The sequence below is a fragment of the Paramisgurnus dabryanus genome, chromosome 3 (genome assembly GCF_030506205.2).
Source record: "Paramisgurnus dabryanus chromosome 3, PD_genome_1.1, whole genome shotgun sequence".
NCBI lineage: Eukaryota > Metazoa > Chordata > Actinopteri > Cypriniformes > Cobitidae > Paramisgurnus > Paramisgurnus dabryanus.
The window spans coordinates 2,864,262-2,891,486 of NC_133339.1; the positions used below are offsets into that span (position 1 = coordinate 2,864,262).

The 27,225-nt window shown below is 41.8% G+C and overlaps 1 protein-coding gene across 1 annotated transcript in view; it reads left to right on the plus strand.

Annotated features, from left to right (window-relative positions):
- The window catches only part of LOC135734104 (Fc receptor-like protein 5), a 35,698-nt gene extending 11,200 nt beyond the window's left edge, over positions 1-24,498 (plus strand). The window contains exons 3-11 of the mRNA XM_065252985.1: positions 5,665-5,928; positions 13,860-14,123; positions 16,740-17,009; positions 20,868-21,140; positions 21,695-21,898; positions 22,150-22,206; positions 22,386-22,472; positions 23,965-24,024; positions 24,118-24,498. Of these exons, the coding sequence (XP_065109057.1) occupies positions 5,665-5,928; positions 13,860-14,123; positions 16,740-17,009; positions 20,868-21,140; positions 21,695-21,898; positions 22,150-22,206; positions 22,386-22,472; positions 23,965-24,024; positions 24,118-24,182 (1,544 nt within the window). The 3' untranslated portion in view covers positions 24,183-24,498. The remainder of the gene's footprint in view (positions 1-5,664; positions 5,929-13,859; positions 14,124-16,739; positions 17,010-20,867; positions 21,141-21,694; positions 21,899-22,149; positions 22,207-22,385; positions 22,473-23,964; positions 24,025-24,117) is intronic.
- Positions 24,499-27,225: the final 2,727 nt, after the last annotated feature.

The window sequence follows — 27,225 nt, forward strand, 5'->3', positions numbered from 1 at the left end:
GCTTTCCCTTTCTGCTGGCCACCAAAACAAACAAAGAGCTGGTCTGAGGTCCTGAGGCTTTGCGTGCAAACCACGTAGAGTCGCAGTACGCGTACGGGGCACAACAAAGCCACGGTTGGGTCTGCCTCCTCCGGGGGCAGCGCTTGCAAGCTCACCACCGATCTCTGAAGGGAGTGGTGGGAACTTTGGGCACGTAGCCTGGTCTGGGTCTCAGTGAGACAGCAGGACCAAACTAAAGGCACGAATCGTCAACAGAGAATGCATGTAAATTCCCTACTCTCTTCAAGGAGGCCAATGCTAGCAGGGTCAGAGTTTCATTGACAAAAACTTCAGACTCGCAGACTGCAAAGGCTGAAATGGGGGACCTGAAGGGCTTCAGCACCATGGACAGGTCTCAGGAATAGAGGGAGGGCGCGAGGGGTTTAGCCTGCGAGCGCCTCTTAAAATGTAATAACCAAATCATGCTGGCCAACTGATCTGCCGTTGATAAGTGAGTGAGTGACGAGCAGAAATAGCGGCGATATCAACTTTAATGGTGAAGGAACAGCCTACCATCTAACCTATGTAGAAGATATAAAGCACAATGTTAATGGGGCATTCTCTGGGGTCCTCGCGTTGCAAAGAGCACCAGGTGACGAAAAAGGTTTCATTAAGCGCGTAAGCCCGTCTTGTGGACGGTGCTCGAACCGCGTCGATGGTGTTAGATACCGTTTGCGATAAATCACCTAAACCTTGCGCACGCTCAACGACCATACATGGAGATCCCACAGGTCGGGGCGCGAGTGCCAAAGTGCCCCCTCCTAGAGAAAGAAAGTCCTTCCTCAGGGGAATCCGCCAGGGAGGGCTGTCGCGAGGAGCATTAACTATGAAAACCAATTCCCAGTCGTCCAGTACAGACGATTAATAAAAAGGCTCTCCTCGTCCTGCCTGACTTCGCACAGTGTCTGCGCGATAAAGCTCACTGAAAGGAATGCATATTTACGCATCCCCGCGGCCAGCTGTGTGCCAACGTATCCACGCCGAGGCTGCCCTCGGTTAGTGAATAAAATAGGCGACAGTGGGTATCGTCCGGCGATGCAAACAGATCCATCTACGCATGACCGAACTTCTTCCAAATTAGCTGGACCGTCCGGGGGTGGAGTCGCCATTCGCCGGGGGCGCAGCTCGGGAAGCGCGTCTGCCGCTGAATTGAGCGACCCGGGATGAAAATGGCACGAATGGACCTCAGATGCTTCTGACTCCAAAAGAGGAGATGACGAGCGAGATGCGACAGGTGACGAGAGCGCAAAACCGCCTTAACGGTAAATAACGCAACAGTCGCAATGTTATCGGTGTCGGCTAATACATCCTTCCCTCGCATCTCCATAGCGGAGCGTACAAGTCCCAGATATACAGCGCACCGCTCGCGGCAGTTGGGGTGCTATGCACACCCCTGAGACTGCAAGCCCGTCATACGTGGCTGATCATCCCGTGCTGAGGGCATTGCATGCTACAGAATGCCAGGAGACCCCTCAAGGGGCATATCTTCTATCGGAAATGCCGGGTCTACCACGGGGAAAAATTGAAATGACACGCAGGTGTAACGTTTACACGGTGTATGCCGGTGTGCCACGCTCTCCTCGAGACTCGATCGTAAGCCAACGCTGAAGCGGTCTCATATGAAGCAGCTCGGGCGGTGTCACAGCCGCAGCATGCTGTCATATGTCCAGGAGCTTCTGAAATTGTTTCAGAGGGACCGCGTACTTCCCTCGAATTAAACCGAGGCAAGTCAGAACTGACTAGGTTGCGAGCTCTTATAAAACACGCCAATTAGTCGATCGAGTCTTATTTCCATACTGAGAAAAAGGATCCTCTGCACGGGGCAAAGTTGCTCTTTCCCAGTCGACCTGAAGACTTAAACGAGCGAGATGCCGAAGCATTAACTCCCTGTGTTCGCGCACGTCTGCTAAGAACGGGCTATTATAAGTCGACGTACATAAAAGCAGAATGCGAACAACGCTCTCTCTCTGATATTTTAATGCCGTGACTAGCACATGGAGAAACGGAGAGAGAGAGAGACAGCTCGAACGGTGTACTCAGTATTAATATGCCCACGACGCAGAGCGAAAAAACGGTCTAAAGCGAGGGGAGATGGACACATAAAGTACACGTCTTACAGGTCTAAGGCTGCAAACCGATCTGAATATTGAAATACGAGCCTCGGCGTTATCATCCAAAAAGAACACCTTCGTAGAGCCGGTGCGTAAATCAAATCGATCGTAACCCGCCGCGTATTTTGGGTACTATGAGATAAAGGCTGGAAAAACCCTATCATCATCATCTCGGTAAGAGGGACCGGCTGGAACATCCTTCGCCAACAGGATATCGACCTTTGCACGCAGTACATGTGCATCGGATGCTTTCACCACAGTGAAACGAAAGCCCGAATTTTGGGGTGTGCCGGATTCGTAACCGAGGCGGATCGTGCGTAAAACCCAACGAAACGGGCTGGGAACTGAAGCCAAGCACCCAGGCACCGTACGAGGAGAAATAACGACACTACCGAAGTACCCGCGGTGGGGCAGCGAAGCGAGACAGGTGGGACTGCCGGTGCGTCTGCTGTGACAGCATAAACATCTACAGTATGTGTGTGTGACACTGACCTGAGCCCGCTGAGGGTAACGGTCGTCTGGTCTCCTCTACGGAGAGCGCAGACTCCGATGAGGGTGCTGGTGGTCCGGTCTCCTCAGCGGAGAGCTCGGACTCCTCAGGTCACCCGCTGGCGATAGAGGAGAGGTAGGGGAGCTGGTGTGTACCCGCTCACGGCTCTCTCGATCCTCCGGAGACCTAGAGAGGGAAGAGGAATGCACTCTTATGTGTGGTTAAGTGGGTACCGGCCGAACAGCCGGTGGAACATATGCAAACCAAGGATTTTCCACCCGACCCTCTATCGGGGGAAGGAGCTCCATCTCCTGAAGAGTGATCCTCTGCCAATCCGGGTCGCCCTTCACTGGCCACTTAAACTCCCGAATTTCACGGGAAGCGGCTAAGCGGGCGGGGCGAGCTGCTGACGACCGGTTCCCCTGCGCTGCCGAGATGGGGTCCGAGGAGGGGAACGGAGGTGGTCGCCGCAGGACGCCGACGGCGAGAGGCAGACTGAGGAGCCGGCGTGGTGGACCAAGGGCAGCTCTCTTCCGCCGGGGCATGACCTAGGAGATCGCCTCAGTCTGCGCAGCGGAGCTGTGCGACTCCCCTGGCTCGCCGAAGAGGCCGGTCTGTGAGACAGGAGCATTCAAGTTGTTCTCGTCTGCGTCCGTCATGTCAGCCAGACACAGCCAAAGGTGGCGATCTTGAACCACTGTGGTGGACATCGCACGACTGAAGGTCGCGGCCTCCCTCGTAAATCCTTGGTGAGCCTGCAGCAACGTTATTGCGTGCAGGGCCGAAGCCGCCTCTCCGGCATGCCTGATGGGCAGGGTCCGTAACCGGACGACTGTCTACAAACACGGGAGGGAAGGGTTGGGTGGTCCCTCCAGGAACGCATCCCGCTCCACTGAAGGGGTCCCCGCCTTTAGCGGCTCCGTTGGTGAGGGAGGTGAGGGGTGAAAGCTGAACGGCCGGACGGCCGCCAATCACGTCAGCTCTTTGTGCCGTCGGGAAAGAAAGGCACAGGAGGAGAGGACCGAGAGGCCAGAGCAGCTCCGAAGTACCAATCAAGTGGGCGGGACGGTTCGGGCGGAGAGGGGTTAACCTTTCCAACTCTACCGTCTCCGCCGCTCGAGCGGGCACGGCCGCCATCTCCGGAACGACTCTGCCTCGGAGGAAAAATGGACACCCCTCTGATGCTGCAGAAGTGACGGGACCAGAAGGAGGTCCAATGGATTCGGCAGACATCGTAGAACACGACTCTGCAGTCTCCACCGGAGCCTCAACCGGCTGAGGATGAGAAGGCCGGTAGGTGGAGGACACATCCTCCGTCCTACTCAGCGCGAAGGGCGCCCTGCGAGCGCTTGACAGCCACACCATGGCGGAGTCAGCACTGCAAAGGCGCGGACAGCGTTCCCGTAGAAACGACAGTCGTCTCCGCAATCCAAGAGGGTTATGCTCTCACAGAGAGAACAGAAACTCTCCACGAACGCAGCCCCGGAGTGCTCGATGCCTGAGCACGAAGACAGCGCTCGTGACGTCACTGGAACCCTTATACTTCTCGCATCCAAGATCGCACGGGCGAAAAGCTATCCTGAAAAGGACGCTGATCTCCGCATATACGAGAGAGTGGCTGCCTTTAAAAAGACACAGAGCTCTCACGTATCACTCTTTTAGGGAAATCACTCTTTAGGTGCTCAGCTGATGATGCGCACAGGGAAGGCAACGCACACACTAAACTCAAAACAAAAAAGATGCAGAGCCGTGGAATACTGCGAGCGTCCGCTGTGTTAGTACTGCTTGTCAATCAACTTCAGCAACCGTTCCCAGAAGAGCAAGTAGCTTCTCAGTAGCAGATAATGCCGGCTTTCGAAGCGAAAAAGCTAATTTCCCTATTTGCACCTGTTGCTTATATAGGCACCTGGCGGGGCGGCGCCAGCATTATGCAAATATCTCAAGGCCAAGTTCATTGGCGTTTTAGTAGTATACGAAGCAGATTGGTCTCTCTAAGCGAGTTCCCAATTCGTCGGTCACGACGTGACGTCGTAGTGACCGACTGAAAGGGAACAATGTTTTGATTCAAGATTATGAGAGCATATTCATTTTAAACAAATAATGACTAGCACAGATCAATTATTTATAACAAACACTGCAATATTCCATAAAAAAATAAAAATTGTAATTTTTTGATTCAATAAACATCTGTGTTTTTAGCTCCTAAAGTAAATTGTTGTCAGTGTAATATGAGTAGGACTGTGTGGTATGACAATAGCTTGGTGTCTCAATCATCTCTATATCTCTATAGGTTGATGTTACTCTGTATGCTTTGAATATCTCTTACAGTACTTTGATGTCTTTTGCTGAACTCCCTTCACTGTGCCACATTAAATCGGACACACATAATGCAGATCATATTGGGACTTTATTGTTTTTTAATACTTTTGGGGGCAACACTCTCCTATGAATGATCAAGGTCCCTTACCTCCCATCCATCAAATCCATTATTATTGTTATTATTGTTATTATTGTTATTATTACAAATATAAAATATTGTCATAAAGTCAATAAGTCAATAAGCCTAAACTTTCGGATGCTACAAGCATGAAATCTTTAAAGCAATGCAGTTTTATCCTATAATAAAGCTTTTGGGATAATATTTTTTCCAAGAATTATAACAATCAATGCCATATTTCTTTATCTGAGATTGCCCTTTGTGTCCTGTTGGAAATTGAGAAAGTAACGTTCAAATCTGAGCGTTACCGCTCGGGCGCTGCAGTCATGAAGTCTGACTTAAAATATACATGCATTACATTTAAAGCCATTCGAAAGGGACAGACCCTTCAGATGGAAACAATGCCTTCAGATTACAGTCAAGCAATAAAAAGCAGTTGTCAGTTGTCAACACAAAACAGACAAATATTTTCATAGTGTACTTGTTATGATGTAAACATTGCTATAACATGCTCATTGTTACCAGTTACAACAAAAATATATTTTTGAAAAAAAAGCTTACAACTCCCAGTGATTTTATATTAACAGATATAACACCAACTCTGACTGTGCAGCCACGGACGTTTGTGTTCATTGGAGACAGAGTTACTCTGATCTGTGAGATTCATCAGTACACTGGATGGGAGTTTTTCTTTACAACACCATCGAAGATTGAATACACTGAAACTACAGGAACAGGAATTACATCTGTGCAAGTCGCTGCTGGAGGAGAGTACTGGTGCAGAGCCAGAAGTAGAGAATATCCTGATGTTTTAACACATTATAGTAAACCAGTAACAGTGAGAGTACAGAGTAAGTATTTATACTCACATAATACACTTTGCTCTAAAAACACAATGAAAATTATTTAATTGAACACTGACACTGAGTGGCGATTACAGTTATTGAGGATTAACCGTGGTGCTTTGGTTTGAATATGCAAATAATGTTAGAAACATGTATACAAAACATTATCCTAAACAGTTTTAAATAATGCCAAATTCCATTCCATTAAAGGTAGAATGTAAAACTGTATTTATCTTGGCATACATGAATAATGGGTTGCACTTTATTTTACAGTACGTGTACTTACCTTGTACATATATGGTAATTAATTTGTACTTACTGACAAATGTGTGGTACTTACTTTTAGGTATCTACATGGTTATTAATTTGTATCATTACTGTACTTACCAGTAGTACATACTTGGTAGTTATTATGTAACTCTAGGTAAGTACTGGGTAATAACATATACATACTTATAGTGTAGGTATACCGTAACTAACCAGAAACATTACTGTACTTACAAATAAATATACAATATAAGTATTTAGTATTTACAGGCAGGTTATGGTAAATGACAGGTATTTATAGTGTACATATATGATAACTAATATCAAACACTACTGTACTTGCAAATTGTATATACACAATAACTGTGTGGTACCTGCAGGCAAGTGTAAGTTATACTTATACCATACGTATATGATAACTAAGAACAAACATTACTGATGTGCCATTTTGGTACTCAGACTCAGTATCTTTGTCCTTTAAACCAAGCATTAAATAACCGTATGGATTAACTACTGGGTACATTCACTAGTAAGTCCATGGTAACTGCATGGAAACAGGACTGTAAAATAAAGTGATGCTTTTTACACAGTTATTATATAGGACCTACCACCTAAGATATAGCATCATATACATGTCCCTGTGAGGCAAACCCAGCCATTGACTATCATACACATTAACTACTGGGTACATTCACTAGTACACACTTATTGTGTATATATAATTTGTAAATACAGTAGTGTTTGATATTAGTTATCATATATGTACACTATAAATACCTGTCATTTACTCTAACTTGCCTGTAAATACTAAATACTTAAATTGTACATTTATTTGTAAGTACAGTAATGTTTCTCGTTAGTCACAGTATACCTTCACTATAAGTATGTATCTGTTATTACCCAGTACTTATCTAGAGTTACATAATACCTAGTATGTACCACTGGTAAGTGTCTGTAAGGACACTTATTTACCATACAGTATATGTACAAGGTAAGTACACATGCTGTAAAATAGTGATGCGGTAATGACATATCATGAGCCTCAAACAAAATTGCTCCTTCTTATGTAAACCTTGTGCATGCAAAATACACCTGGAAAACACAACCAATCCAAACTTAACATAGACTGTGACGTTACAGTGGCGATGTACACCCAACATTAAATTATACATTAAATGAATAGCAATGTTGTTACAATGCTAAAAAAGTTGTGATTACGGAGTTAGTGCTATATGCCAGTTAATGCTATATTCTAGCGTTTAGACTGAAGTTCAACTATTGACAGTACAGTTACGTTTTGCAGGTTCATACTGAACAAACACAAATTTACCAATCAAAAACATCAATTTCCAATCTCTGAATAATTTATCATTCCTCAAATCATCTTTGTCTGATTCAGGCTCAAAAAAGGTTTGTTCATAAACATAATGACATTCCATAGACGTAATGTTTTCATACTGTATATTCTATTACCTTCCCCTAACCCAAACCATCGCAGAAACCTTTCTGCTACCTTAGATTTTCAATAAACATCATTCTATTTGATTTATAAGCTTGTTTTCTCATGGAAACCTCTAAATGTCCCCACAAGGTCACAAAAATGCTGGAATTCCTATAATTCCAGTATTGTACCAGGTAATTATCACACCAGGTACACACACACATGCACACACACATGCACACACATATTTTGGTTTCCATGTTTTGTGGAGACATTCCATAGACGTAATGCATTTTATACTGTACAAACTGTAAATTTTATTCCCTTCCCTTCACCTAACCCAAACCCTAACCCCAACCATCACTGAAAACTTTCTGCTACTTCAAATTTTCAAGAAACACAATTCTGTTTGATTTATAAGCTTGTTTCCTCATGAGGACCTCAAAATGTCCCCACAAGGTCACAAAAACACTGGTATTCCTATCTTTTTCGGGACAATTGGTCCCTTCTCTGGGTAATTTTTGCACCTAGAGTAATAAAGTCACATACCGTCTATGTAGATATCATAGAACAATGTAACATAACCTATTGTATCAATGGATTCTTTTAACAGCTTTAATATTTTGATTATAATTACATTTTAGTGTATATACTGTATCTTTAACCTCTTAAGACTTGAGCTTTGTTTTGTCTTTTTTTTTCAAATTTCTACCAGCTATTTTGGGGTTAGAATGAACCAATAAATATAATAACCAAATATTTTTTCATTGAACATGAAGCAGTGTAATTGTCCATGTTTGTGTACAAGAGGTTTCAGTTACACAGAATTAAATATTATAGTGTAAACAACAAAAAATGTGATGTCCACGTAAGCGGTTAAATAAAAAAATGCCCTCTGGATTAAATGTTGGTTTGATCTGTAAAATAGGAATGCACAAATTATCTTTTACCAGTTACAGTAACAAAATTTTGTTAAAAAACGCTTAGGTTACTCACGTAACCCCGGTTCCCTGAAATAACGGGAACGAAGCATTGCGTCAGTTAGCTGACGCTATGGGGGGAAACTCCTGTTTACTCCGTGACTGAAGCCTATTGGTTAACGTCTGTACAAAGTACAGACCAATGACGTTTGAACCCGCGCGCGGGAGGAACGCGTCCTTATATAAGCGCGGTTCAATCGTCAGGAGCTCATTATATTCGACTGAAGCGCGCAGCCGAATAACACTCGCTGCGTAGACGTTTGTAGCACGGCAAGAGACGCAATGCTTCGTTCCCGTTATTTCAGGGAACCGGGGTTACGTGAGTAACCTAAGCGTTCCCTTTCAATACGGTTCACTTCGCATTGCGTCAGTTAGCTGACGCTATGGGGGAACGTAATCCCATCACGCCGTGCATACACAACGTACTGAAGTGCCTTACCGGAGAGACACTGCGTGTGGCCCTATACCCGGCATATTCACAGCTTAAAAAGCAAATGAGTAAGCACCATATAAATTGTTGACGCGCACACGGTGGGGTTTTAAACGCACCGGGGGCACATAACATAGCACAAGACGGCGAGGTACCGAGCGCGCCGCGGCTGTGCGAGATAAGTAAATTCAGAGTCACGTTGGTGAGCTCGCTGAGCGCACCGTGGTGTACACATAAAACGCATGAGCGTGCATGATTGAGCCGAGAGAACCTGCGCTCGTAGGGCAGGGACGTCTAAGCTGTACAATCTGACAACGTAGACGGCGAAGACCAGCCGGCCGCGTAGCAGATATCAAATATAGATATAGATACCCCTGTAGACCAAGTTCATGAAGAAGCCAAACTCGCAGAGAGTGGGCTCTATATAGGACATAGCTCATAGAGGGGCGTGAGCCAGTGCGATGGTTTCAACGATCCATCTAAATAACCACTGTTAGCAACAGACATACGTAGTGAGTGATCTGCGAAGCTCACGAACGGCCGATCTGACTATAATATGCGGCAGAACGGTTCGTAGCGTGGGATTATACAGATACCACAATAGTGTGAACCCAGGTGCACCCTCGAGCGCATCGGGATGCATATAGGTAGTATTATAGTGCACAGATCGGTGAGCTTTCCAAGCGCGCCGTAAATGTGTATTGACTATAAATTGCACGGGCACAGGTGAACACTTGAATACATCGTGAATGCATATAGATGAATCAGAGTGTTATAATGCACAGGCCGGCAAGATTCTCGAGCGCGCCGTCATGTGTTCTGATAATAAATTGTGCGCACACGGGTGAACTCTTCAGTGCACCGTGAATGCGTATAGATAAATCAGTGCACAGAACGCGCCGTGAATGTGTACAAATATGATTGATGAACGTAACGGTGGGCACCCAACGCACCGTGAACGTACACAGATGAACAACAATGTATGTGTCACAAATCATAACACAGCTGTGTATACAGGTGAGCTTTCCCAAGCGCATCTTATTGTATACCAAAATGTTATAGCGTGTACATGTGAGCTTCTCTAAGCGCACGGTGGACGCATATAATTAAAAACCATATCGTGCATACAGGTGAGCTAATGGGCGCACCTTTAATGCAACAAACCTCAGTAGTGCGAAGCAGGGATGTCGAAGCTGTAAACTGACAACGTGGACGGCGGGGACCAGCCGGCCGTGTCACAATTGTCAAATGAGAAACCTCTAAGACCATGCCCATGCTCTAAGACAAGTGAGCATAATTGTCACGGGAGGTGATAACGTCAACGATCCATAAATAGCCTGTATTGACAGGTGCTCTAGTGAGTGATCTGTGACGCAGATGAACAGCTGATCGTCTGATGTACGTCAGACGTATGTGTCATCCAGGACCTTGGACAGTTCCAGAGCGCTGTGCCTCGGGCACCGTCCGCATCTGAGAAATGACAGGCTTATGAATAAAGTGAATGGCCAGCCGTAAAAGCATGGTTTGCTGTTACCGCCGCCGTCCGCATCTGAGAGATGACAGGCTTGTGAATTAAATGAATGGTCGGTCGTAAAAGCGTGGTTCGCTGTTATCACGGCCACATAGATATAGGTAGGGGAGAGAGCCGCCGTGCCTCTGTAGTGAGGAAAAAGTGTTCCACCCACGATTCGCGGGGGGTATTGACTTTCAAATGTCACTAGACAGAATGGATCAGACTTTGCATAAGGACGCCTCGTGAAAGGGGTCCTAGCAGCTTGTGTCAATGTGTCATAAGGCACGTAATGTAGGTCGTGTCCCACGGATGCCATCTCCGCACGCCCATCGTAATGGGTTAATATTGGTAGTTTAAGCATGAGATGCGTATCACTCTGATTGAACATAGCTTATAAAGCGATGCAATGAGTTTATAAAGGAGATGACTCGTCAGCTTGTTCAGGGGGCGAGATCTCAGTCTGGTTCGGTAAATAATGAAACCACCGTATATTGCCCGACCGCATTATCACAATAACACGGTCGAGCGTGCTGCAGTGCTAAATCATCCTCTTAATGTACCGTATTCACAGTACAAGGTGATTTATATGAGACAAACGGCGTTCCACGCGCCGAAGGCTGATTGCCGTCGTAAAGCGTGTTCAACCCACAGCAAATGCTGGGCTAGCTCGTAATGACAGCACTTCATGCAGCAGTGTGTAACTTAAGCAAGCTTCCCGGCCGTCAGCTCGGGGCGGGACCTTTGCTTAGTCAAACTGAAGTGGACTTATGAACAATGCCACGATATTCAGCTTTCTGAGGCTCGTTAGAGGGGTACGTGCGCCCGTCTTAAACGAGATGCCGCGCGCGTCTGACTGTGCGCGCGCTTTAAGCTTTGAAACTTATTGTGGCGGGTAGCAAGCTCACTTGAGGTTGATATTACCCTTAATATCTCCGAGTATTGGAGCGGAGGTGTGAGCGTCTTCGGATCCGCTAATATAAATCAGCTATATGGCCGAAAAACGTCATAAACCGCTTGGCTGTAAGCCTTTGAGTGGCCGTCCGGAGAGGGCGCGATTCAAACGCTTGGAGCCATGCAAAAGTCTGAGGCTGTCCTTCCTCTAGGAAGAGAGAATAACAGCCGTAAGACCGTGCTCGTTTGCGCCATCAGCATCGTAGCGGAGAAACTGAGGTGGGCTGCGAGCGAATTTGGCAGAAAGGTGTTAGAGACACCGTACAGTCGTGGGGTGTCAATACACAGTATATGGCCAAACCGGGGTTTTTTCGGCTAGCGTCGATAGAATTATGGACAGCGGGCCGTGTGTGCGTATTACTGATTGCTTGTCAGTAAGGCGATAAAGTGTTTAGAGACACCGTACAACCGTGGATGTCAATACACAGTATAGTAAGCACGGAAATTACTCTTTTTAGAGGAATTAAATACCGTTCGCCACTATAGTGAGGTCGCATAGCCGACAGTATTACACAGTATGTTTGGATAAACAGCACACAGAAAACATTTCAGGGCAGTCCAGCCGAGGCGCGACATAACCCCTTTTTCCCAGACAGTTTCGTTCTCTGTTGATGCAGCTATGCTGCGGAGACCAGAGCTCAGCCGTTCAGGTGCACAAGCCTCAGTAGTGACGGTGACCGAACGGCTCACGGAGCAGGGTAGTATGTCTAGGTAGTTTAATGTCAGACTGAACCCATCGCAGAGAGGAAGTCTGCCGCGAGGCCCGCGGTTTTGCCGTTTATTAAAAGGGCAGAAAAACCGGGTATATATATATATATATATAAGAATGTACCAATATTCAGCGCACTGATATAGGACGGGACTGAATAAAGGGAGGTATTCGGGCCTCAGTATATTATAAACAAATTCGTTCTGCCTCTGATTCCGTCTAAACCAGAGAGAAATTACCAGGCAGACGAAAAATGAGCTATCTGAAGTGAGATCGGCTCAGGCCAGTAAGCTCTATAATAAGTGTTTTAGCGCTCCAATAGAGGCGTGTCCGCCTTATCGAGCAGACGAATGAGATCGTGCCGCTCCAGGAGGGGAGGGGCATGAAGCTCTCTTATAATGAGTGTTCTTGGTGCTCCAATAGCGGCGAATCGGCCCTATCGAGCAGACGAATGAGATCGCGCCGCTCCAGGAGGGGAGGGGCATGAAGCTCTGTAATCGTTGAACACTGGACAGCTGCATTTAGAGGCAGCGAGCCGTAATACCGCGTGCTAGCTAAGCCGTTAAGAGACCTCACCACTGTGGGGAAAGGAGCGAGGGACTCCGCGAGCGTGGAGCACGAGTGGCTGTGCTATGACAGAGACAGGGGCAGACCGCCCGTGTTTGCTTGTCGTATGCATCTATCCAGGTCTACGGTTCCCCGCTTGTTCATCTCAGCAAGAGAGGAACGGCAGAGGGGAGCAGCAACACAGACAGAACAGCCATGCGTCGTGACGGTATCACCCGATGCACTCGGGGGATTCATATATGTGCCAGAGATCTCGCCACTGAATGTAAGAGGAGCGAAGGGACTCTGTAAGCATGAACGGTTGCGGTGTGACAGAACACAGGGGAGGTTAGTCCGTGTGTGCTTGTCTATGCATCCATCTAGTCTCATGGCTCGCCGTGTGTTCATCCCGGCGAGAGAGGAACAGCAGGGGGAGCACGAAACATGGATAAGACAACCAAAGCATAAGCGCGGTCCCGGCGTGGGAGGTGCCAGACCGGTAACGCGCTCGGAGGAAATTCATAGCAGAGAGGCTCACCGAGCCGCTGTGCTGGACGCTATTACAACAGCGCCTGCTCTTTTAGCTTATAGCCTTTATATTAAAAATATTGATCTTACCGGGCGGCCGCAGGGGAGACCTCGTCAGGCGTGTGTCCGCTGCACAGGGCTCGAACCACGGCAAGCGAAGGCTATCTTCGGTTCTCGGCCGGAAAGCGGCAGGGGAAGACGCTAGACCTGGACTCTGCTATCTTCGGTTCTCAGCCGGAAAACGGCAGGGGAAGACGCTAGGCCTGGACTCCGCTGCAGGGCTTTTGTCAACGGCGAGGTAAGGCTTCTTCTTTTTCTTCGGAGCAGCGAGAGGTTCGCGCTGAAGGAGAAATTAATGAGCTCCTGACGATTGAACCGCGCTTATATAAGGACGCGTTCCTCCCGCGCGCGGGTTCAAACGTCATTGGTCTGTACTTTGTACAGACGTTAACCAATAGGCTTCAGTCACGGAGTAAACAGGAGTTTCCCCCCATAGCGTCAGCTAACTGACGCAATGCGAAGTGAACCGTATTGAAAGGGAACTGGAAAGTCTCATTGATTTATATTGACAGATAAACCAACTCTGACTGTGCAGCCACAGACGTCTCTGTTCATTGGAGACTCAGTTACTCTGATCTGTGAGGTTCATCAGTCCACTGGATGGGTGTTTTTCTTCAGAAGATCTCCAAACCATGATTACATTGAAACTACAGGAACTAAAACATTCAGATCTGTGCAAATCTCTGATGGAGGAGAGTACAAGTGTGCAGCAAGAAGAACAGAAATCCCTCAGGATTACACACAATACAGTAACTCAATAACAGTGACAGTACAGAGTAAGTATTTATACTCACATAATACACTTTGTTTTATTAGCATGATAACATTATTTCCTAAGACATTGAATGAGTGGCAATAACAGTTCCAGAGGAAAATAACTAAAATATAATACAGCATATGTTTTGCAATCAGTGTTGGGTAAGTTACTCAAAAAAGTTATTAACACTCTGGGGTCGGCTGCGGCGCGGGCGCCGCAAACTCTTTATTTTTCAATCACTCCCCAAAGAGACTTAGATAACTCTGCTGATTTTGGACATACAGATATGATTTATACATCATTTAAAACGTTAAATTGTCTAGTTTTTTTCTGTCCACTCCCAATAAAAACAGCAAAATTAAGAAAATAAACATGATGCGCGTTTTGTTCTCTCTCCCTCAGTGAAGTCCTTTCAGAAACACGTCAGAAAAATTAACTGTAACTTAACGAATATTTGTCATATAAACAAAAGATAAATGTCTACATAATGCTTGGAATGTCTGCATTTGGAAGATGTAAGTGAAATCGAAAACAAATATTGTAATTCGTTGTTAACTGTATTAGAAGAGAGAGATGTACCGTCTTTCTTCTGTTGCTTCATTATCTATAATGAGCCACGCCCCGCTCCATTGAAGAGAAGAGCAGAGATCATCCATATTCATTAGGCAACCCCACAGTCAATGGAGACTATACGTCTCTGCAGCCATTCAGTGATGTGTTGAGTTTTAATCCGAGTGCTGGAAACATGACATCTACTTGTTTACTCGTGACTGTAACTAAAGTTATCTCCAGACGCGAGTGTGACTCGATCGACGTCCAAACGCACACACAAACACACAATGCCTCACATTTGAAGCGCTTTGTGGTATCATTATAAAAGATGCGATTGCACACATCACATAACTGTTTACTCGCGCCTAAATCTCCAGACAGACGCGAGTGTGTGTTTTGTCAGTGTGATGGGATCGATGTCCAAACTCACACACAAACACACAATGCCTAATATTTGACGCGCTTTGTGGTGTTCTTATAAAAGATGCAAGTGTGTGTGCTTCGTCTGTGTGACGCGATGTCCAAATGCACACACAAACACATGACGCCTCATTTGACGCGCTTTTTGGTATTCTTATAAAAGACGATTGCAAACATCACATCTACTTGGTTACTCTCGCCTAGTAAATAAAAGTTACCTCCATGCGCTTATGTTTTCTTTGTGCTTCCGTCAGACGCGATCAACGGCCAAACGCACACACAAACACAAACACACAATGCCTCATATTTGACCCACTTTGTATTAAGACGCATCTAAACACATCTAAAACCCAGTTTATTCGCGTATATCTCTGCACAGTAAGTTTATTTAACCCAGGATCATGCATGTGAAGGCATTTCTTTTGTGTTGCTTTCACAAACAAACACGTAACAATAATGGCGTCTTCACATTCCTGCCTAAAGGCTCATTATGCAGCTCATTATGCAATTGTTTTGTTCTTCAGCTGTCAATCACAGATTATTCAAGAGCTTCCAGCCTCCTTGCATATTGCCTTCCTAACCAAAAATTGACTTTGTAAATCAATATATTGTGTTATGTGAAGGAGTAAGCAGAATGATTTTCACATCATTTTAAAGAAAAAACTCTAGACTACTGGATCCTGTTTTGAAAAGTCTTGGGAAAACATCTTTAGAATGAGTTTTGTGGAGTCACTTAAAATTTTTTCTTTTTCAAAAACCATGCATAAACATTTTTCTCTCAAAAATACAAACATGTACATACATGTTAATCATATAATATAGTAGCCCAGTTTGTGCTGAATGCAGTGTTATAAGACTTTTGCCATTATTATGTTTTTAAGCAACTGAAAAAAGCACAAATGTCAGGGCAGGTCAAAACTTCTCCAAGCCCTAAAAACCCCTTAGACCCCAGAGGGTTGACATCTAGTTACTAATTACATATTCAATCATGTAATTTTACTTTACAAATTATCTCTCCAAAAAGTATTTGATTACTTATTACTAATTGTTTTCTAAATCCTATTTAGTAAATGATACAAAGATAGGCTTGAAATTGCTTGAAAAAAATATAAAAGTATGAATTATTTAAGGGTCCAATTCTCATTATTAACTAACTATTAATTACTTTTACCTAAATATACTCCAAATACTGCTTATTAAAGTTTTTAATTTTAAGTATTGGTAAAAAAGTGGATGGTTAAGGATGTAAGGTTTTGCATTAAAATGTGCTAATAAACAGCCATAATCTCAGTCATATTAATGCTAATAACCAACCAGTTAATAGAAAGGATGAAAACTAGAGAATTACTATTATTCTTATTAACTTACCAAAATATTAAAAATGAGAAGAATTCATAAAAAACATGTATTTAAACATTAGACCTTATATTTGGATGTTAAATTGACTATTGTATTTATATATAATTGTTCTACAGTCCACACACAGTATTTAGTTTAATTACATCAGAAGTAACTGTAATAATAAGAGTGATCCCTTACTTTACTTTTTTAAGGGAAATATAATTAAATTCCAATTACTTAGTAACTAGTTACACCCTACACAGTTTGCAATCAAGTGTTTATTTGACATTATTTTCAATGTGAATTGTTTTTCATTGTACAGAAAGACCAACACCTCAAGTGTCTGTTTGGCCTGGTGAAGATGTAATCATTGGAGAAACTGTCACTCTCAGCTGTGTCATCAATGAAGGAGGAGTCAGCAGCTGGCAGTACAGCTGGTATAAAGATTCAATCATCCAGCAGAATAAACTCCAGTATTACACAATCAGATCTGTTACTGTGTCTGACGCAGGTAAATACACCTGTAGAGGAAATGAAACCAGAGGATCACGATACTCACACATCAGTAATGCAGTTACACTGAGAGTATCAGGTGAGTCTGTTTATCATCATTAACAATATACAGTTCAACCTGTAGTTTACCAGTTTAAATTCTTCTTCTTCTTCTTCTTCTTATTCCTCTTCACTCCGAGCGGAGCATAGGGCTTCTACGGTCTGCCTCCAGACAATACAGTCTAGGCTCTTCCTCTTGGCTTCTTTCCAGGTGATGTTGATTTTCTGGAGTTCGTCTCTGGTTGTTCTTTGCCATGAGTCTTTGGGCCTTCCTCTGCGTCTCGCACCTTGGGGGTTGCAATCAAGTGCATGTCTTGTAATGTTTGACTCTGGTTTTCTCAATGTATGTCCAATCCATTTCCATTTTCTTCTTTTGATGCTTGTTTCCAGTTCTTCCTGTTCTGTTTTTCTCCACAGTTCTTTATTGGTAATTTTCTTTGGCCACCAGATGCCACATAGATGTCTTAGCTTCTTGTTGATGGATGGTTGTAGTTTGGCCAAAACACCCTTGTTAATTTTCCACGTTTCGCATCCATACAGAAGGATAGTTTAACACTAGAATTAAAAATCCGTATCTTTGTTTTCAGGGAAATGGCTCTAGATCTCCAGACTTTATTTAGGGAGGAAAATATTTGTTGTGCATTTCTCTTCCTAGCTTTTACATCATCTTCTGTTCCTCCGGATTTTGAAACTATGCTACCAAGGTCCCGAAACTGGTCTACTCTCTCAATGGTCTCTTCTCCACATTTGATCACATCAGTATTTGCAGGTGTCTTAACTCTCATTTCCACATTTTTTGTCCACATTTATTTTAAGACCCACTCTCTCTGCATTTCTCTTCAAGGTGTTTACTTTCAGTCTCATATGTGACCCGTCACGGAAACCAGGGGCACAAGTCGGCAGGACAAGTTTCGAGAAAATGAGAATCAAAGTTTTTTTTTCAAAATTTGTGATTTTCGTTTTATTGCAGAATCTGTTAGTTGAGATCACGAAGAAGCCTCTCTATGTTTGAGATAGCAGTTTATGTATATTTAAAAGGGTACATTTTGCGGTTGAAATAGGCTTGTTTTTCCAGAGATTCTAGCGTGCAGCGGGGGGCGTCATTGTCTGTGTTTATATTTACATACTGTATAAGCTTGTGTTTTTGCCTCCGCCCCCACAGGGAACAGCGTGACTACTGAATAAGGATAGTTCGCCCAAAACTGAAAATAATGTCATTAATGACTTACCCGTATGTCGTTCTAAACTCGGAAGACCTGCGTTCATCTTCGGAACACAGTTTAAGATGTTTTAACTTTAGATTTAGTCCGAGAGCTTTCTGTTTCCTCCATTGAAAATCTATGTACGGTTTCCATGCCAGAAAGGTAATAAAATCATCATCAAAGTAGTCCATGTGACATCAGTGGGTCAGTGAGATTGTGGTGAAGCATCGACAATACAGTTTGGTCCAAAAATAGCAAGAATTACGACTTTATTCAGCATTGTCTTCTCTTCCTGCTCGAGCGTGAAGTCACGTTACTTGTAGTGACGCGCTGCCCTGTTCCTCAGACATGTTTGCTTAGTTTTATTTATTTTTTTCAAACTTATAGCGTGCGTCTCCCCAGACTCTAAATGAAGCTCGGGCGCACAAAACAAAAGAAAGATAAAAGAAGCTGGGGCGGAACAAATAACTGTCAGCTGCATCATACGTCAGCCGCGTCACTGACTTTATGGGGCGCCGCAGTCGGATGACGTCAAAGTACCGCGAGAGCTCTTCAAGAAATCTTACGGAGTAGTTTAATTTCGACTCGCTCTCGCGGTACTTTGACGTATTGCAGCGCAGCATGAAGTCAAACTCATAAGTTACACAGAGACCCTATTTTAAATACAAAATTTGAAGGCGGGTTCATGTGTTTAACGGAACGCAAATACCGGACTGTAATCTGATATACCCTACATGTTACGATGTAAATAGTCCTCAGATTGTATATTATATTGTATTACCAGAAGTTCATGCGAAATCTGATGTAAACAATAGACTATATATCTATATTTCACGCATTATACGCATTTGTGGACAAAAATCATTGGATGATTCACACATCTGAAACAGACTGGATTCGACTTGTGATCCCCACAGAGGTAAAAGTCCTGTTTATTTTTGTATGTTGTACATTCGGACTTCTGTAATAAAATACTACATATGATGCTAGAACATCTGTAGCCTATCTCAAAACGGCTTTACAGGGGGTATGTCTTAGCTAAATGAGATGTAAATGAGCCCTATTGTCTCTCCAGCCAGGGAAAAGGGAAAGTGTTAACTTTTTTCTTTCTCAAATTTCTCAGCATTCTCCTTCTTGAATGTGTTACATTTAAATGGCCACAACTTCCCCAAATCTTATCAGATTTCCATGTGTTACACATCGTTAGAAAGCTTAGAAACTGCACTTTCAGAATCTATGAATAACTCAAAATGCTCCAGATCCGACCTGTGTCCCTACTTTCCGTGACTGGTCACATATGTGCTACTTTGTGGCTTAGTAAGCACAGGTCATCTGCAAATTCTATGTCCTCCAGCTGTCTGGTTAGTGTCCACTGGATTCCAGTCTTCTCGCTTCCGTAGGAGTTGCGTGTGACCCAGTCCAGCAGGACGAGAAACAGCAGAGGGCTTAAAAGGCAGCCTTGTTTTACTTCAGTCTTGACCTCAAAACCTTGTGTTGTTATTCCATCATGTATGACACTGGCTTCAAAACCATCATACATCACTTTGATCATCCTGACAATTTTGTCTGGCACTCCATAGTGTCTCAGTAGTCTCCATAGTGTGGCCTGAGTCCACTGAGTCAAAGGCTTTTTCAAAGTCCACAAAGGTTATGTAGTGTCCAGAATTCCATTCAAGAGATTGTTCTATTATTATTCTCAATGTTGCTATTTGGTCGCAACATGATCTTCCGGCTCGAAAGCCTGCTTGCTCGTCTCTTATCTTGAGGTCTATTGTTTGTTTCATCCTTTCTAGGGTTGCTCTTGTCATGACACTGCTCGTAATTGACAGTAGCATAATTCCTCTCCAGTTCTTGCAGTGGCTGAGATTTCCCTTTTTAGGAAGTTTCGCCAGCAATCCTTTATTCCACTCTTTGGGGATTGATTCTGTATCCCAAATCTTGAGTAGTAGTGAGTGCAGGGCATTTACTGTCACTTCACCTCCAGCTTTCAATGCTTCAGGTGGTATATTATCAGCTCCGGCTGCTTTCCCGTTTTTGATCTTGTTCAATGCATACCTAATTTCTTCCTTTGTGATAGGTCCTATAGGTTTTTCAAGGTCTGTTACTGCTGGTGTTAGCTCTGGGGGGTCTTCTGGAAAGGGTCTATTGAGAATTCCATGGAAGTGTTCTTTCCATCTCTCTAACTGTTCCTCTGTTTTACTTATGAGTTTACCATCTTTTCCTCTGAGAGGTTTCTTCTGTTGGAAGTTTTTCTTTCCACTCAGGCATCTTGTGATGTCGTATAGCTTCCTAAGGTCTCTTCTTTCTGCGGCAGCTTCTAGCTCGCTTGCCATTTCTTCCATTTGATCTCTCTTGTCCTTCCTACAGCTCTTCTTGATCTCTCTATCTATATCTACCAGTTTAAATGCTTGGGGTTTAAATTACTTCTACAAAAGGGACCTGACCTATACAACATGTACAACAAAATCTCATTATTATGAAATAAGATATAAACATTTCAACGACAATTGTATTGAAAGTCGAATATACCAAAAGTTACCTTTAACTTTTCCATGTAAAATGAAACATCAGTGTTTACTGGAGAGACTGAAGTGTGAGATAGAGGATCAGTAGAGTAACTGCAGATATCTGTGATATAAAGACACAACTGAAGTGTTACACTGTAAACAGAGACTCTGTGTTTTATTCTCCTACAGGATCAAAACCTGAACTCACATCAGATACTGAAGGATCTGTACTGACAAATAACACAGTGACTTTGAAGTGTCACATTGATCATTCGTCTACTGGATGGAAATTTTACTGGTACAAAGACACACAAAACACTGAGAAGACAACAACACAAACAAACTCTTACACAATCAACAGTGTTAAAGTTTCAGATGGAGGTCAGTACTGGTGTAGAGCTGGAAGAGGAAAACCAGACTATTACACAGACTACAGTGATGGACTGTGGATAAATGTTACAGGTGAGAGACAACATGAAATTTCAGATGTCACTTAGTTTAGACTCCATATTTAATCTGACAGTATGTTATAGGTTGTTATAAATTAATTTTTTAGACAAAAATATTTTTGTCCCCAATTCTTTCTCACTATGGTATTCCAAACCTTCATAACTTTGTTTTTCATGCACCTGTTACACAAAATGAGAAATTGATGAAGAATAGCTTTAGAAGAATTGGAAAGACTTAGAAAATTATTATGTAATGCTTATATGTTGCTGTTGGTGTCAATATATGGATAGCCTCGGTCCTTATTCACCTTTATTAAACTAAAACATTTGCCTGTACATTTTTCGATGTGTATTTGTTGTGCTTCTACGGACAAAAGACATTCATGCAGGTTTGAAACAAACATGAAGGTCTTAATTTTCACAACCCAGATTTTTGTCAGTTGAGGAAGTTTTGCTACTTCCCTAGAGGTTTGTTATCATTTATAGGGTGGATAAGCACAGTAGTTTGTTTTAGCACAATTTGCATATATGCACTGGTTATATATGGTTGTAACTCTGCTTTTCCAGCCACAGGATCTTCATATCATGGTCCTATTGTTGGTCTGTGTCTTGGACTGAGCGTCATGTTTTTGATCTTTTTCTTGGTCCTGCTGTGGTGCTACAAAAACAAAAAACTCTCTCAGTCTCCCTCAGCTGTCAGTCACCAGCAGAACATCAGTCAGACATCAGATCAGAAACAGACTGAAGATGGTTATAATCACCTGCATACTGGTCAGTTTACTGTACATTCATACAGTATTATCAGTGCCAGAAATCTGCTTTTAATTTATAAGAGCTGATACAGTGATATCCCAACATACACCCAGAACACCCTAGTAACTGCATAGCAACAGGCTAGAAACACTATCACTAATGCTTAGTCAATACCAACATATTAAACAATATTTCTATTAAGGCTTTACAAGACCTAAAACTTTGACAAATTGTCTTTTGAACTTTATTAATTATTTTATTCATTACAGGAGAGGCTCATCTTTATGACTCTATTAATACAACGGACAATAAAGACACAAACACAGGTAACATATTGATGTTATTTAATGTTGTTCATCTTATTACACCAAAACTATTTTTAAGGGTCAAATATTTTCCTTTCTCAGTGACTCAGAAACTCAAGAGCAAATGTAGAAACTACTAGGAGAATAAAACTAAAGACTGAGAGAAAACTATTAATCATTTCTTTTAATCTTCATTGTAGACAATGTAAGTGAATCAGCTGAGCTCACATATGCTGATATTGAACTGAAACCTAAGAAAGAAATGAAGAAAAAGAAAGAGAAGAAAGGTAAAACAAAACATCATGAACAACAGAGATATCCAAACATTTAAAATAACACAAATAACTGTCAGGATCCGTCAAAATCATGTGTTTAATTATATCTAGTCTTTGTGTTCGGGGTCCTGGCAGTATCATGTTCTATGTGGGAAATGCGTGGTTTTAGTTTTGAATTAATCTGACCACGCATTTCCCGGGTCTCGTCACTTTTTCCCCGATCCCTTACTTGTAATGATTTCCAGGTGTATGCAATTTACTTCGTCCCTATTTATTGTCCTTGTTTGCTGTTCTGTGCTCGTGCGTCTTGTTGTATCCTTGTTGCAATTCTCATCGTGTTCCTGTTTAGCATTTGTGAGTATTTATGAATATCTAGTTAGTGATGGCCAAATGAAGCGTTTCGAAGCATTATTGCTTTCCGATACAATTGTGCCGAAAATGGTTCATTACTCGAAGCTTCATTCAAACAGAAAATGAACACCACCATCTGCTGGTGAAGTAAATGTAATGCAATAAAGCTGACAATGCAAATAGGCTAATGTTACCGCCCCATTTGGGCTGTCAGAGCTTTGACACTGTGTTCATGTTTCAAACCCTCAATAAAACATTGAACCTGAGATGTGTTTGTGTGTGAATATTTAGCTGTAGGATACAGCACTCTACAACTTAACTGGACATTTATTTATTTAAAAATGTATTTATAATGTGGCAGAGGGCAACTTGACAGGTCTTGGACAATGTGGAGGAGGGTATTCATTAAATGTTGTGGTTTTTATTCAGAAATATAATTTTATATTAATTATAATATATTTTTATATTTTTTAATAATTTTATAATATAGCCTAATAGGCTATACATTTGGTGATGTGGGCGATTTCTTTTTTTTTTTTTTAACAAATTCACCAGCTTTGGAGAATATTCTCTCACACGAAACAGATGATGCTGGAGTACACAAAAACTGTTTAGAAAGCTTTTCTATGGTTTGGCTTCAGTTGCGTGAAAAATAAAGCCGCCAAGTTTCAAACCTGTCAACGGTGGATTGGGCTATCAAAATAGTCGTGTGGTTCACTAGAGAAATGAACCAGTGTGTTTGCTTCAGACGTCGTATTTCATGTTTAGTTTAGTGTTCCACTTATCCTGTCTTGTTTTGCCCCCTCGTGGGTTTAGTTTTCCCCTGTTTTTGTCAATAAATTATTATTTTGTGTCACGTCCGCACTTGGGTTCGTTCTTTGTTATATCCTCACAATAACTTATGTAATGTCATGCTTCAATAACATGTTGAATCACACATGTGGCTTTATGTTGCTTTTATTGAACAGATCTATAAACAGAAAGATAATCTGTTTAATATCTATTTAATCTCTATTTTATATATTTCTGTTTAATATATTTTAACAGGAAGCTAAACTGTCATATTTTCATTAAAGTTAAATTAACTGTCAGAAGATGTCTGTGAATGTTGGGTTGTTTATAATGAAGTTTTCTAATTCTTGTATTTTTTTAGGGAATAACAGTGAAGGTGGTGATATTGTGTACTCTAAACTGAAGAAAGCAGGAGGTGAAGGTGAGAAACTAAAATATGAAAACAGCACCAATAAGCTTCACTTAGTATCTGTGTTCAGTATTCATTTTAGTCTTTTGCATTATTTTTTTTCAGATGTTGCTTCTGGATCTGTTGATGTGACTTATGCTCAGATAAAAAAAAAGACAGCAATACATTAACTAATGCTTAGTATTATCAATCCAAACCTTCATTTTTCCTAATCTTTGATTGTTCTAATAACATAAAGGAGCATAGGTGCGGTTTATAGCACTTAAAATGGTTTCCCTATTATTAAAAGCCAGTGAACCACTTTGAGTGCTATTTAGCATCATTTTTTAAAGAGTGTACATTAATAAACTTTTCAGTACAGTACATACTCTAACTATAATGCCACAGCAAGACTGTTGATTTCTAAACACTTTGTCTCCAGATACTTTTTTCAACCTAATTGCCTGATACATAGTAATATACAAAGGTAATATTTTTTTTGTACACTGTAACACATTTCTGTAAAATAAACAAATCCTTATTGTAGACATTTGTGCAGAATTCCGAATTATGTAAATTAAATCCTGTGTAAACTCCTGTGTTTTCATACAACTGTGTACATGAACAAAACAATAGCATTTCTTATCATTATTCAATAATCAAAATCCTGTTTATTATCATTTATTTATATTTAGTTACTGTTTTTCATAAGAGATGTCATAAAAATAGGGTGCACCAAAGTCCCTTTAGGGAAGTCACGCCACTAGAGGGACATTTTTGCAACGCATAAGGGAAGTTATTTTAATCATGCAAGTCTTAACTACTTTAATAGGGAAAGACATATCTCTAAAATTACATGCTATAGTCACAATTAAACAACATCTCTCTGACAAACAATTAAACCTCACATTATCCTTACCATAACTTTCTTTCTTAAGCTCAAATTGAGCTAATAAAACACTTATTTTGTAGTTTCAGCTACTGTTAATGCACACAGGTTGGCAAGCACCAGGGTTGCCAAATTTTCATAGCCAACCTGTCTGTAAATTGTTCGTAGTCTAGGGTAGAAGGAAGAGGACGGGAATGGGTGGGTAAGCCGTGGTTTTCTCTTTTTTAGTTCCTCATGGGAAACTCTCTCAAAAATACAGTATAACTCAAAATAACAATGTCCATTTACAAAGTCTCAATATTTACAAATACTCTCAAAAACACAGTTCTTCTCGAGAACTCTGTTGAGTCTCTCCTTTTATTCTCTCCACGCCAATTACTATAAAGTAGACACAGGTGTTAATCATTTGTATTTAACCCACTTACTCACCGCTGGTCTCCCAACTCTCTCTCCTGCTGCAAACCTCGCTAAACCACATATATACATATATAAACCACAAAAATAATACGCTGAATTTAAAATATAGTGCATCATTTTTGCGTCCCTCTTTTTAAGCAAGTTTCACATGTAATTTTAAGCAATTTTAGCTAAAAACAATTGCAGTCTGTAGAGCTTAAATTTATTGGTTGGTGAGACACAATATTTTAAGGTATTTTTACTACTGTATTTTAAGTTATTTCTACCATTAAAGTCTTATTTATACAATTACACAATAATACAATTAATACATTAACTATAAGAAAAGACACAAGACAGTAAAAATTAAAGGATTTTTGTTATTTTTAGAACTTTTTTAAATACAACATCTACATGTATTGTTTTAAACATTTTTTATTAAGTAAAAAAAATCATAGGCTAAACTGTAAAAAATAAAACACTGGATTTACTTAAAAATCTGGTGCATCATTTTTGCATCCTTTTTTAAAGAAGTTTTACTTGAAATTTTAAGCAATTGAATCAGCATGTAATGTCTATAGTTGTATGCCGTGTTATGTTGCTAACAGGGATAAACATTAATTTGAAAATAAATAAAGAACAAGTAAATGTTGTAACAATAACATTAACCTAATTAACATGCTACTAAACTTGTGTTGTACACATGTGTCTGAGTGTGGTGCATGAATGTGTTTAGTAGTTTAGCCTCAAATGGAGTGTCATCTGGTGATAATCTTCACGCTGTGCTCTACAATTCTCCAGAAGTGTCCTAATAGAAACAATAAGATATCATTGTATAATGTATAGATCCACTTGTTCACCATTGTGTACTAACCAAAATTCCAAAACACTGAATTTAAATAAATTAAAGCAGGGCCGGATTAACAAATTCTGGGCCCCTGGGCACAAAGGCATTATGGGCCCCTCCCACCCCGCCTCCTATCAACTCCAGAGGAGGACACTAGGCTACTTAATTTACTTTTATGTAGAAAGTAAAAATACTTTTCAAGTATTCGTATTTTATCTGTGTTTTCCTTTGAAAACATACATTCCTAAGCATATTATAATAATTTTTACTCCACTACATTTATATTTACATTTACATCTATAAATGTAATTAAATCCAACAAACCAGTGGCAAGCATATTAGCATGTAATAATAAATAAACATGCCTCTTACCTTAGAAGATTGGCCTATTTCTTGATTTCTTGAATTTCTTGAGAATACAGTCACCACAAAGTCCAGTTCTCTGACAAGTTCAGACTCAATAGCCATCAATGAAAGCGCACTAAGGTGTTTCTGACACATACTTGTTCTGAGTTCGTTTTTTATTCTTGCCATTTGCAAAAACGATCGTTCATCCTCACAATTAGTTAGGGAAACAAACACGCAGTCCGATGTCGCTCGTCTTTCGTGCCCCACAAAGACGGGTCATTTATATTTCCACAGGTTGTGTTGAGCTGGTGCCACTAACCTCTGGGACCGTGTTGCATGTAGCAGTGCTTGCTCCAGGTGGTGGCGAGAGACTCTCCGACGGCTCGGGCTCGCAAGCGGGACTGGTGGTCTCCCAATCAGCCTCATTGCTAACATTAGCAGGTGCCTTCTCTAACTAGCAACAAGCAACCTCCTTTTTAAAAAAGCTGCCGATAGAAGGCACACTTTGTAAAAGAGCTGCTACTCTCGCGTCTTTCTCCTTTTTTGCTTTCGCTTAATGTATCAAGTAGGAATGCGTCAATCCATTATGTTTTCTGGTTTTGCGGTCTAGCTACGTTTTTTTCTTAATTTTGTCAAGAATTGACATTAAACCCGCCCTCCCTTACCATTGTACCAATCGTAAAGGGCATGTCTTCTGGTAGAAAATATTCACACTATTTAATTGGTCAATTTGTCATGCTTATACAGTAAGTGT